The 13,123-nt window shown below is 46.2% G+C and overlaps 1 protein-coding gene across 3 annotated transcripts in view; it reads left to right on the top strand.

Annotated features, from left to right (window-relative positions):
- The window catches only part of OSBPL2 (oxysterol binding protein like 2), a 227,921-nt gene extending 216,985 nt beyond the window's left edge, over positions 1 to 10,936 (top strand). For all 3 annotated transcript variants that reach the window (XM_068262289.1, XM_068262288.1, XM_068262287.1), the window contains 3 exons: positions 2,740 to 2,863; positions 2,975 to 3,065; positions 6,806 to 10,936. In XM_068262289.1, the coding sequence (XP_068118390.1) occupies positions 2,740 to 2,863; positions 2,975 to 3,065; positions 6,806 to 6,908 (318 nt within the window). In that variant the 3' untranslated portion in view covers positions 6,909 to 10,936. The remainder of the gene's footprint in view (positions 1 to 2,739; positions 2,864 to 2,974; positions 3,066 to 6,805) is intronic.
- The last annotated feature ends 2,187 nt before the right edge of the window (positions 10,937 to 13,123 follow it).

Here is a 13,123-nt window from a genome sequence, read left to right as displayed (position 1 = left end):
TTTACATCATCTCCTTGGGAGCGAACACACATCAGATTGGTCAGTGATTAGCCAATCAAAATTGGACGTGTGTATGCACCTTTACTGATGCACACTGAGGTTTTCAGATCAAAGTAAAAACTATGCTTCTATCTGTGTAACAAATTATCCTAAGAATGCGAAAGATCATTTTCACTTTTTCATGTTTAAGAGGAAATTTTGCCCCCTACACAAGTGACTTCTTCTGTAGTAATGAGGTGAAGGTATCTAAATATTCACATGAACAGATAATAAACTTACTGCAAGCACAAAGGGACCTGATTCACTAAACCTTTCTCTCCAGCTTTCCCACTCAGAAAGTAAGAATTTGGCACAAATTAAGACAAGACAAGACAAATAACATTTATATCGCGCTTTTCTCCTGGCAGACTGAAAGTGCCAGAGCAGCAGTCACTAGGGCGCGCTCTATCTACTGAATAAGTGCTGGCTTACTGAACAGGCAGAGCCGAGATTCAAACCCAGGTCTCCTTTGTCAGAGGCAGAGCCCTTAACCATTACACCACCATCCAGCCAGAAGCTTAAAGTGGGCCTTTGCTGTAAATTTCAAAGTGAGCAGGAGCCAGAATGACCTACTATGATCATTCTCCCGGCTGTACCTATCAGTCCACACTATGAGGCTCCTCCCACCCACAAATGACATCATCTCATATCTATCTTTGCAAAGGCAGAAAACTGCCATGGCAGTTTTTCAGAAAAGAGGGTGTGACTTGCCAAAACAGGCTGGATTTTATGGCCCGAGTGGTCAGTTTTAAGACAATTTCTCCTCCTACTGCGTTATAGCTTCTGCTGCCTGTGCTGATAATGCAGATTTTATTTTTTATACCGGAGGTCTGCTTTAAATGCAACCTGACATGAGAGGGATACATAGGCTGCCATATTTATTTATTTTTAAACAATGCAGATAATCCCAGCTTTCTTGCTGATCCTCTGCCTCTAATACTTTTAGGCATAGCCCCTGAACAAGCATGCAGATCAAGTGATCAGACTGAAGTTTGACTGGTTTAGCTGCATGCTTGTTTCTGGTGTGATTCAAACTCTACTGCAGACAAATAGATCAGCAGGACAGCCAGGTAGCTGGTATTGTTTAACATGAAGTAAATATGGAAGCCTCCATACCCTTCTCACTTCAGAATCGTTTATTTCTCCAACTACAACGTGAGTTGTACCCGAAATAGATTTTGGCACTACAATGTGGTACATGAACTTACAGCAGATATACAACAGTAGTTACATAAAATACATAAGATATGAATCACGAGTGTGATAGCACCAGTGGGTATTGACGTGCTGCGATCACCCCTGGAGTACACAGGGAATCCAATCCAAATAAGTTGTCAGGATCCGCACCGTCTAAAAACTTCTTCTTTTATAGCTCATTAAAGAAGGCATAAAAAACAGTGTTCCGGGTCGCCACACTGTTTTTTCATGCCTTTTTTAATGGACTATAAATGAAAGAAGTTTTTAGACGGTGCGGATCCTGACAACTGATTTGGATAAAATAAGTAAATATGTAAAGATAAGCCAAGGAGAGGGAGGGACCAGGGGGCAATCCGCTGCCGTTCATGGCACTCAAAAGCTCTGCAACTAGAATTTGAATCGGACGCCCCGCAGTTTAACCTTGGGGAAGGACAGAGGGAGATGGAAGGGAAAAGGAGAGAAAAGTTGCAAAGGGTAGAAGAAAGAGTGTGTCACTTCCCCTTTCAATGGTGATGTTACTGGTGAGAGGTGATGCTGGTAGTGGCACAAACCTACATGCACACTGCAACCTGTATTCTCCCCACTTGCTGCTAGACGTGTGCTCCGCTGATACAAGATGTAGAAGGAAGTCCACAGCGCATATGTATGTAAAGGACAAGAGAAGCGTGCACCTTCCGGCAAAGCTTTGCTACATTTATTGATCCAAGCTTACAGCATCAACACGTGCTTATTGGAGATTGCAAAAAACAAACACGAAAAGAGGTGTACCTCATACATTGTGGTGCTGGAGGTGGGAGTAGGGACAACAGTGGGCCTAGCGACGGCCGTTTCGCGTCCACAGCGTGACCAAGCGTCCGTGTGGAGGTGAAATGGCCGTCGCTAGGCCCACCATTGTCCCTACTCCCACCTCCAGCACCAGCACCAGCAACACAATGTATGAGGTACCCCTCTTTTCTTGTTTGTTTTTTGCAATCTCCAATAACCACGTGTTGATGCTGTAAGCTTGGATCAATAAATGTAGCAAAGCTTTGCTGGAAGGTGCACGCTTCTCTTGTCCTTTACATACACAAAGGAGAGGAAAAGTAAATCCTTTATGTGTCTCTGCAGAACCTGGAAGACTTCAGGGGTCCTTTAACCCGTCCCCTTTTCAGGGGCAGAAATAAAGCAGATTTAAGTGACCGTCTGAGTTGAAATGATAGTACAAGTTTCTGGTTTTTCCTATCCAATCATATTGGACTTAACATTTTGGCGTGACGCTGGTCACTGACAAGGCAGATCTTCTTAGCAGAGATGGTCAATGAGATGCTAAAAACTCCAGATTTCATGCAAATTGCATTCAATTTAGAATTGGGACGATCCTGCTGATTTCGGTTGCCCCAGTTACATTCTGCATACAATTTGCATTCAGCGTGCATGCAAGCTGATCTACTTGTCTTTAGGGCATAGCAAACACAATACTTTCCATGCTTATACCTGATTTGCCTTTCTTACTTCCCCTTTAAGATGTACAACTTCACCAGCTTCGCTGTGGCACTTAACGAGCTAGACAAAGACATGGAGTCAATATTGGCGCCTACAGACTGCCGCCTAAGGCCCGACATCAGACACATGGAGAACGGCGATCTCGGTAAGTGTTCCCCCGCATGTCGTTCCTCTGTCTGCCCAGCAGGTGGCGCCCTGCTGCTTGTGAGGGCCAATGGTTTACTGTAATGTTTTCTTATCTTCGCTGTTCTTCCAGACCAGGCCAGTAAAGAGAAGGAAAGACTGGAAGAGAAGCAGAGAGGGTCCAGGAGGGAACGAGCCAAGACTAACGAGGAATGGAATACAAGGTACAGTATTGCAGAAAGCCAGGGATTGCCATACCTATCCCACTGCTGTGGTTGGGGCCACTTGCCGAAGCAGGTGAGCGGCCTGTAGAAAGTATCAGTAATTGTCGGCCATGCGGTGTGTTGGACACCCGGTGAGTTGCTAGTAACCGATCGCTTACAGAAATAGCCAATTGGATACTATAGGGAAGGAACAGAAGGGCCAATCATCTGTTTTGTAGATTTATTTAGGAAAGGGTTCTTTACAGTAAGAGTGATTAAAATGTGGAATGTATTGCCACAGGAGGTAGTTATGGCAAATTCTATATCTGTGTTTAAGGGGGGCTTAGATGCTTTCCTTACATTGAAAGACCTCAATGGCTATGATTACTAGGTAGTGCCCAGTGGTGTTGATCCAGGGATTTTATCTGATTGCCACTTGGAGTCTGGACGGATTTTTTTCCCTTTTGGGGCTAATGACCATGCCTTGTAAGGGTTTTTCACCTTCCTCTGGATCAACAGGGATATGTGAGGGTACAGGCTAGTGTTGTACTTTCCTCTGGATCAGCAGGGATATGTGAGGATGCAGGCTAGTGTTGTACTTTCCTCTGGATCAGCAGGGATATGTAAGGGAGCAGGCTAGTGTTGTACTTTCCTCTGGATCAGCAGGGATATGTGAGGGAGCAGGCTGGTGTTGTACCTTCCTCTGGATCAGCAGGGATATGTGAGGGTACAGGCTAGTGTTGTACTTTCCTCTGGATCAGCAGGGATATGTGAGGATGCAGGCTAGTGTTGTATCTTCTTCTGGATCAGCAGGGATATGTGAGGGAGCAGGCTGGTGTTGTACCTTCCTCTGGATCAGCAGGGATATGTGAGGGTGCAGGCTAGTGTTGTACTTTCCTCTGGATCAGCAGGGATATGTGAGGATGCAGGCTAGTGTTGTATCTTCTTCTGGATCAGCAGGGATATGTGAGGATGCAGGCTGGTGTTGTACCTTCCTCTGGATCAGCAGGGATATGTGAGGGTGCAGGCTAGTGTTGTACTTTCCTATGGATCAGCAGGGATATGTGAGGGTGCAGGCTGGTGTTGTACTTTCCTCTGGATCAGCAGGGATATGTGAGGGAGCAGGCTAGTGTTGTACTTTCCTCTGGATCAGCAGGGATATGTGAGGAAGCAGGCTGGTGTTGTACCTTCCTCTGGATCAGCAGGGATATGCGAGGGCGCAGGCTGGTGTTGTACCTTCCTCTGGATCAGCAGGGATATGTGAGGAAGCAGGCTAGTGTTGTACCTTCCTCTGGATCAGCAGGGATATGTGAGGAAGCAGGCTGGTGTTGTACCTTCCTCTGGATCAGCAGGGATATGCGAGGGCGCAGGCTGGTGTTGTACCTTCCTCTGGATCAGCAGGTATATGTGAGGAAGCAGGCTGGTGTTGTACCTTCCTCTGGATCAGCAGGTATATGTGAGGAAGCAGGCTGGTGTTGTACCTTCCTCTGGATCAGCAGGGATATGTGAGGAAGCAGGCTAGTGTTGTACCTTCCTCTGGATCAGCAGGTATATGTGAGGAAGCAGGCTGGTGTTGTACCTTCCTCTGGATCAGCAGGGATATGTGAGGAAGCAGGCTAGTGTTGTACTTTCCTCTGGATCAGCAGGGATATGTGAGGGTACAGGCTAGTGTTGTACTTTCCTCTGGATCAGCAGGGATATGTGAGGATGCAGGCTAGTGTTGTATCTTCTGGATCAGCAGGGATATGTGAGGGAGCAGGCTGGTGTTGTACCTTCCTCTGGATCAGCAGGGATATGGGAGGGTGCAGGCTAGTGTTGTACTTTCCTCTGGATCAGCAGGGATATGTGAGGATGCAGGCTAGTGTTGTATCTTCTTCTGGATCAGCAGGGATATGTGAGGATGCAGGCTGGTGTTGTACCTTCCTCTGGATCAGCAGGGATATGTGAGGGTGCAGGCCAGTGTTGTACTTTCCTATGGATCAGCAGGGATATGTGAGGGTGCAGGCTGGTGTTGTACTTTCCTCTGGATCAGCAGGTATATGTGAGGGTGCAGGCTAGTGTTGTACTTTCCTCTGGATCAGCAGGGATATGTGAGGATGCAGGCTAGTGTTGTACTTTCCTCTGGATCAGCAGGAATATGTGAGGGAGCAGGCTGGTGTTGTACCTTCCTCTGGATCAGCAGGGATATGTGAGGATGCAGGCTAGTGTTGTATCTTCTTCTGGATCAGCAGGGATATGTGAGGGTACAGGCTAGTGTTGTACTTTCCTCTGGATCAGCAGGTATATGTGAGGATGCAGGCTAGCGTTGTACTTTCCTCTGGATCAGCAGGGATATGTGAGGGTACAGGCTAGTGTTGTACTTTCCTCTGGATCAGCAGGGATATGTGAGGGTACAGGCTAGTGTTGTACTTTCCTCTGGATCAGCAGGGATATGTGAGGATGCAGGCTAGTGTTGTATCTTCTTCTGGATCAGCAGGAATATGTGAGGGAGCAGGCTGGTGTTGTACCTTCCTCTGGATCAGCAGGGATATGTGAGGATGCAGGCTAGCGTTGTACTTTCCTCTGGATCAGCAGAGATATGTGAGGGTGCAGGCTAGTGTTGTACTTTCCTCTGGATCAGCAGGGATATGTGAGGATGCAGGCTGGTGTTGTACCTTCCTCTGGATCAGCAGGTATATGTGAGGGTGCAGGCTAGTGTTGTACTTTCCTCTGGATCAGCAGGGATATGTGAGGATGCAGGCTAGTGTTGTATCTTCTTCTGGATCAGCAGGAATATGTGAGGGAGCAGGCTGGTGTTGTACCTTCCTCTGGATCAGCAGGGATATGTGAGGATGCAGGCTAGTGTTGTACTTTCCTCTGGATCAGCAGAGATATGTGAGGGTGCAGGCTGGTGTTGTATCTTCCTCTGGGTCAGCAGGGATATGTGAGAATGCAGGCTAGTGTTGTATCTTCTTCTGGATCAGCAGGAATATGTGAGGGAGCAGGCTGGTGTTGTACCTTCCTCTGGATCAGCAGGGATATGTGAGGATGCAGGCTAGCGTTGTACTTTCCTCTGGATCAGCAGAGATATGTGAGGGTGCAGGCTGGTGTTGTATCTTCCTCTGGGTCAGCAGGGATATGTGAGAATGCAGGCTAGTGTTGTATCTTCTTCTGGATCAGCAGGAATATGTGAGGGAGCAGGCTGGTGCTGTACTTTCCTCTGGATCAGCAGGGATATGCGAGGGCGCAGGCTGGTGTTGTACTTTCCTCTGGATCAGCAGAGATATGTGAGGGTGCAGGCTCGTGTTGTATCTTCCTCTGGGTCAGCAGGGATATGTGAGGGTGCAGACTAGTGCACATAGCATTGTAGTGCAAGCAGGATAACCCACCACCACACGTGTGCATGTGCCCTTACACTGGGTGGCACTACAGAGATTGCTACAATCTAGGCTTTGCACCATGAATGGGATCTCCCATATAATAAGTGCAGCCATTATGTCATATAGCATATATGCACTCATCGTTTGCCATATAATTGGGGTTTTACTGTAATTGGTCTACAACCACTGTGGGGGGCTGATCTTTAAAGATAAGTGCAAAAGTGGGGCAGCTGCCAAGGATAACCAATCAAAGCTTCCTTTCATGTAACAGCTGAATCCTGATTGGTTGCTCCAGTTTTCCTTGCACCTGTCTCTGTGTTCTAGCCTCTTGTCTTGTTGTGCTTACCTGTATTGCTCTTTCAGTGGCTATATCCACTAGTAATCCGCCCCTTTCTCTTCTAGGTGGTTTAACCAGGGAATGAATCCATACACTAAGACGTCAGACTGGATCTACACGGGAGGATACTTTGATAGGAGTTTCACAGACTGTCCTGACATTTATTGACAACCCCGTCCACCAATCCCCCCTTCCTCCCCCCCCCCCCACCCCACTCTCAAAGGACTCCTCCTATCTCTTCTGACCTAGACACCATATCGCTATTTGCACCGGAGCGGCAGCGGCTCGCAAACTGTGTCTGTGGGGAGCGGGTGTACATTTAGATATATTTATAGATGTATATGCACCTCCTTATTTTTGGAAACATTATGGAAACATTTTAGAAAACGTTATTATTCAGCAATTAGGGAATCAATTCTATGACTATTTTTGGTTGCCAAAAAAATTGAGAGAATAAAGTGAAGCATGGGTTTGTATGTGCCAGCGTATATGTATATCTGTGTATAGTGGCCAACACATGCTTGTGGAACCGCTTCCGCCTATTGTAGAGGGGCCGCCACATGGCTGTGGAACCCCCTTCGCGTAGAGGGGCCAGCACATGGCTGTGGAACCGCCTCCACATAGAGGGGCCGGCACATGGCTTTGGAACCGCCATCACATAGAGGGGCCAGCACATGGCTGTGGAACCGCCTCCGCATAGAGGGGCCAGCTCATGGCTGTGGAACCGCCTCCGCATAGAGGGGCCAGCGCATGGCTGTGGAACCGCCTCCACATAGAGGGGCCAGCACATGGCTGTGGAACCGCCTCCGCATAGAGGGGCCAGCGCATGGCTGTGGAGCCCCTTCCGTATAGAGGGGCCAGCGCATGGCTGTGGAACCGCCTCTGTGTAGAGGGGCTGGCACAAGGCTATGGGACCGCCTCCGCATAGAGGGGCCAGCGCATGGCTGTGGAACCGCCTCTGCGTAGAGGGGCTGGCACATGGCTATGGAACCACCTCCGCATAGAGGGGCCAAGGCATGGCTGTGGAACCGCCTCTGCATAAAAGGGGCAGACACATGGCTGTGGAATCACCCCCCGCATAGAGAGGCTGGCACATGGATGTTGAACCGCCTCCACCTATAGGGGCCGGCTTATGGCTGTGGCCTTTTGTTCCACTTCTCACGTGTACACCACTTTGTATTGGTCTTTCACGTGGAATTCCAATACAATTGATTCATGTTTGTGGCAGTAATATGACAAAATGTGGAAAACTTCAAGGGGGCCAAATACTTTTGCAAACCACTGTATTTGAAAGCAGGAGCTGCTCAGATCCCTTTAAAGAGACACTGAAGCGAAAAAAAAAATTATGATATCATGAATTGGTTGTGTAGTAGGGATAATTGCTAGAACATTGGTAGCAAAAAATAATATAACATTGCATCATTCTCTAATACTTGCAGTTTTCACATTATTCAGCATTCTAAAAAATTTTGCAGAACAGGCAATTAACTTTTGACCTGTCCTGATCTGTTTTCTGCAAAAGAAATACACAATACAGCTCAGATAACCTAATCAGAAGTCAGAGCTCTCCATGACTTTCAAAGTTGCAGAGCTCAATGGCTATTTGCGTAGATAACAACTGGAGTTTCTTAACTCTTCCTGTACTGGAAACAAATATTAGACTTATGTCTCTGCTCCTAATGCTTTATTTGTTAGCTGTACTACACACACAAATCATTATATCATAATTATTTTTCCGCTTCAGTGTCTCTTTAATGACGGCTGTCTGGGCACATGGGTCTCACCACTGGAGTCCATAGAGATGGGAAGAACCAACCATTATCCACCCATAACTGAAATAACCCGTACTCAGTTGACTTTCCTCGCCAAGTAAACGCCTAGCTATGCAAGTGGATTTTAGTTGTGCTGTTGTGCTTCTGACAATTACCTGTGAGTTATCACTAAGTATACGACAATGTCCTGTGTAGGAAACGCAACTTGCAATAAGTGCATTGGGCGATGGCTTCTTTTGTGTGGCATAAAATGCGGAACTCCCCCCGGTCTGGTCACAAGATCCTTACAGCTGGTGTGCAACTTTCCTTGGCTCCTTTAGATTGGTAAATTACACGTGGCACCAGCTAAATGGGGGAAGCCTCCCACCAAGTTCTCTCCCTCCCCCACTGTAGAATTGTGGTGGTATAGCCTCTAGTAATAGCCTCAATCTCGTCCTTCTGTGATTTATATCATGCCTAACTTCCCTTGCCGGCCTGTAGGAGTTATAGTTTCGGGGGGAGGAGGCTGATGTTGCGGCTCTTACAGACCATAAGTACCTTCCTTCCCTCTACCTGGCTCCACCTGTCCACTTTTGTGGTCATTGCAGGCTCCTCCTGCAACCTCTTGAATGCACTTCTGGTCCCTGTATCTGTTACCACATCTGCTCACATGTGCGCCAAGGAACAAGTGATCTGAAAGATAGATTTCCTTTGTTCAGATCCAGCACCACTCCTCCAACCTGGATGCTGTGTAGAAAGTAAACCAATTTTCCATTGTATTGAATGGAGGCTATCTGCTTCTTACTTATAGCACCACCTATCAGCCGGAGGGAGGGTTGCTGCTAGATGTAAACAAAGTCTCAGCTTTACGGATCACTTGTCACCTGTGCCAGCAGGTATGGCCAGTTTGGAAAGGGTACTAGAGACCTGAGCGAGCATTTTACACATACAGTATGTGTACTTCATAAATACAGTTATCTTTTAAAGGAGTTCTAAACTTTAAAACAAAAAATTGTCATCCAGAAGATTTATATACATTGCAAGTGTTTGCCAAACCTCACTGCACAGCTCATCTCTTTGTATTGCTTTCTCTCTGTTTTGTGACAAGAAGTGGTAACTGGGAGGTTCTCCTCTGAATCAATCCAGGCATCTAAAACAGGAATTTCACATCAAAGGTTCACTTCTGCTGTCCATGCTCCTTACCCGTACAAACTAATCTCTTGCAACAAAAGTACCTTAGTTTCCAGTCACACAAGCAGAGGGATGATCATTTAGACCAGGGGTCCCCAACCTTTTTGAGCCCGGGGCCCCCTATACCGACCAAACTTTTCTCTGGGGCCCGGGGGAGGGGGGCGGGGATTTGGGGGTCGTGGTTAGTGGCGGCGGCAGTCCCCCTCCTGCCTTTTTTCCCCCGATTGTGAGTGTAGTATATACACTCGGCCCCTCAGAAAAACTGCCCAGGGACCACCAAGGGGGCCGCGGCCCCCAGGTTGGGGACCCCTGATTTAGACGCTTTCAGTACATCAGATGGTTAACTGTTGTCAAGGTTCCAAGAGAGCTGACCTTTGCTGTCTTAGCAACCTTCAGTTTTGGTGCCGGAACACTCCCTGCCTAGTTATAAAATAAGTTTGCAGAGGGTGTGGAACGTATGATAGTACAAGCTTGGTTTAGAGATTTATTACATTAAAAAATGACTAACTTTTAGGGAGGGTTCACACTTGTCAGTGCAGAAAAGGCATGCATTGTTGTGCACGTTTTTTGTTGTTCATTGCGCTGGTTTGTCTGCGTTCAAGCACTTGTGTTTTTCCACAACCGCTAATGTTTGTCAATGAGGAAAAGCACACGGTGTGTGAAATTGTGTTGTGAGTTTTCTCCCTCGTGAGAAATTCACTGTTCCAATTGAACAATCCAATTGATTTGCATTGTTTTTAAATTGTAGTGGAATTACATTTAAAAAAATGTAAATGCCTGCAGTTTTAGACAAGTGTGAACCCTGCCTTTTTGTCCTATACTTGGTGTACCATGTTGACAATTTTATGGTTGCTTTTAATACCAGACCTTTATTGATTTGTTGCCAAATAGATTAAGAATTGTGGTGATTGGTTTTAAGTACTCCATTCTTACTGCAAAGAGATAATCATTTTCTGTTTTCACAGCACATCCCAGTGATTGCTACTTCTGACTTTACTGTTAACAGCATGCAGTGTCCTCTCACAGCCAGTAGGTTGTGCTGTTTTTATTAGCCATCTTGTTGCCAACTTTCCTGAGTAGCATAGTGCACCATCTGCTGGCTATGTGAAGGTACTGCAGCCATACATTCAGTTAAACATGAAATACTAATAAATATGTGGGTTTATGCAGCTCTCTACATGATAGCTAGCCTTGTATCATAAGGGGAAGATGTTAAAAAAATATTTAAATTAAATAAACTAATATTTTCCTTACCATGCCAATGTTTTTTTTAACTTCTGTAGAATTGTTATAAGAATATTTTAATGTAAGTTTTGACAGAATCAAAAAATGAATGTTGATTGAAATGGAGTTATGTTGGTGCCACTATCAGATAGGATAGGGAGAGGTCTTTCGATACTAGCGGGAGTATAATTAGAATTATAGCAGCTTGTGCAGAAAAATAAAGCCCACCTCTCGACATACGGTAGATCTAAATATAGCATCTACAACTTAGTAATTGGAGTGCACAAATGTTACCTTTTTGTGTGTAGCAAGGCTTCTGCAGTTCTGCACCCTGTCTTTAAATTTTGATCACATGATCAGAAGCACTGCATACTGAGAGTCACTTTCAGAATCTGTTGGTGGAGCTTGCCTTTCCTCAGTTATTCAGCATTCAAGCTGGCAGGCTCAGACTGAGTCTCTCTGAGGAGATTGCAGCTCGAAGCTCGGACAATCTGAGCTCCGGATTAGGTATTTTACCATTGATAAAAAAAGGAGCTTCTACACAAACAAAACAAAAATTTTACAGCTGAGTGCTGCACAGATCAAGGATAACATTCATGCCAGGAGTTGGGCCAGTTCATTGGGGAATTAGTGTGGCATTACTGTGTATGGAAGGCAGTAATGTGCTATTTATAAAAGTCAAAACTTTAAATTCTCCCGTTCTAATTCAGCAACCCGGAAACTGGTTACCAGCACCCATCTATTGTTTAAGAAACAGACATGAGTGGTGAGTGCCAGCTAGAGGCCATGAGCAAGTAATGCAGCTGTGTATGAATTGAAGTCCATTACAGTTTTAGGGCCTGTTTCCACTATCGCGGTTTCCGCCGCGATTCCGCAGAGTTTCCCCGCACATGAATCGCACAGTGAAACTCTGCCATAGGGGATGACGACGCCGCGGCGGAATCGCTTGCGGGAGCGATTCGGCCGGAACCCCCCGCAGAATTCGCAGCGGAGGCTGCTAATCCCATAGCCGTATCCTTCCCCAGATGACTCAACACTGTAACCCAATCCACACCCCCCCCCCCCCCCCTCCTCAATAAAAAACTAAAAACTTGTAATACTCACCTAAGTACCTGACATTCATCATGTTGTTGTCTGTGTAAGATCATGGAGTTGGGTGCTGACCTCCTGCAGCCACTTCATACAACTTTTTTGCTTCCCAGTCAGAGGGGAATTGTGGCTACTGACCTGTATTCCTATGCATATCAGTCTGCAGATATGCAGGGAATTGTGGTAGGAGTCCAGACAACAGTAGTGTCAGAATCACAAACCTGAAACAAGCATGCAGCTAATCCAGTCATACTTCAGTCAGAGCACATGATCTGCATGCTTGTTCAGGGTTTGTTTCTAAAAGTATTCGTGGCAGAGGATCAGCAGGACCGCCAGGCAATCTGCATTGTTTAAAAGGAAATAAATATGGCAGCCTCCAAATATCTTACTCTTCAGATTGCCTTTAAGTGAGATACCTGTAACATCTCTGTTCTCCAAAATAACAAACAACTTTATAAATGAAGTGGAATAAAGTACTTAACGAACAGTGGAGTTAGTCTTTAATCACAGGGCACAACTGAGACCAAAACTAGTTTTGGTCTCAGTTGTGCCCTGTGATTAAAGACTAACTCCACAACATGTAAAACCAATTGTACCCCTAAATTAAAGTGAATCTGAGCTCTGGATATCTTGAAATAACAGGCATTTGTATGTTCTTCACTAGAGATGGGCCGAACGGTTCGCCTGCGAACGGTTCCAGGCGAACTTTGGGGGTTCGCGTTCGCCTGCATCAGGCGAACTTTTGCGGAAGTTCGATTCGCCCCATAATGCTGTATTGAGCAAAATTTTTACCCTCCATTTCACTGTCAGCAGACATGTTATTGTCAAACACACTGCTTTCAGTGCTAGAGAACCCGCCCACCCTCCCTTCAAGCTAGGTCCTTTATACCATTTCACTCAGTTGTCTGCCTACACTAATTAGTTATGGGACAGCTGCTACACACTCTGCTAGGGAGATTTTAATTGGCCTCCTCCCTCCTCCCCCCTCCCTCCTCCCACCTCCCTCCTACCCTTCTACCTATTCCCTCCTACCGGAGGGAGGAGGGTCTCTTCTGCCAGGGAATTGTACTATTTTAAAAACCAGTATACATCATACCATAGCTGGTACATCATACCATAGCTGGGAAT

This window comes from Hyperolius riggenbachi, chromosome 12 (assembly GCF_040937935.1).
Source record: "Hyperolius riggenbachi isolate aHypRig1 chromosome 12, aHypRig1.pri, whole genome shotgun sequence".
Classification (NCBI taxonomy): domain Eukaryota; kingdom Metazoa; phylum Chordata; class Amphibia; order Anura; family Hyperoliidae; genus Hyperolius; species Hyperolius riggenbachi.
Note: the sequence above shows the minus strand (reverse complement) of the source record. Positions and strands in the feature narration are given on the sequence as shown.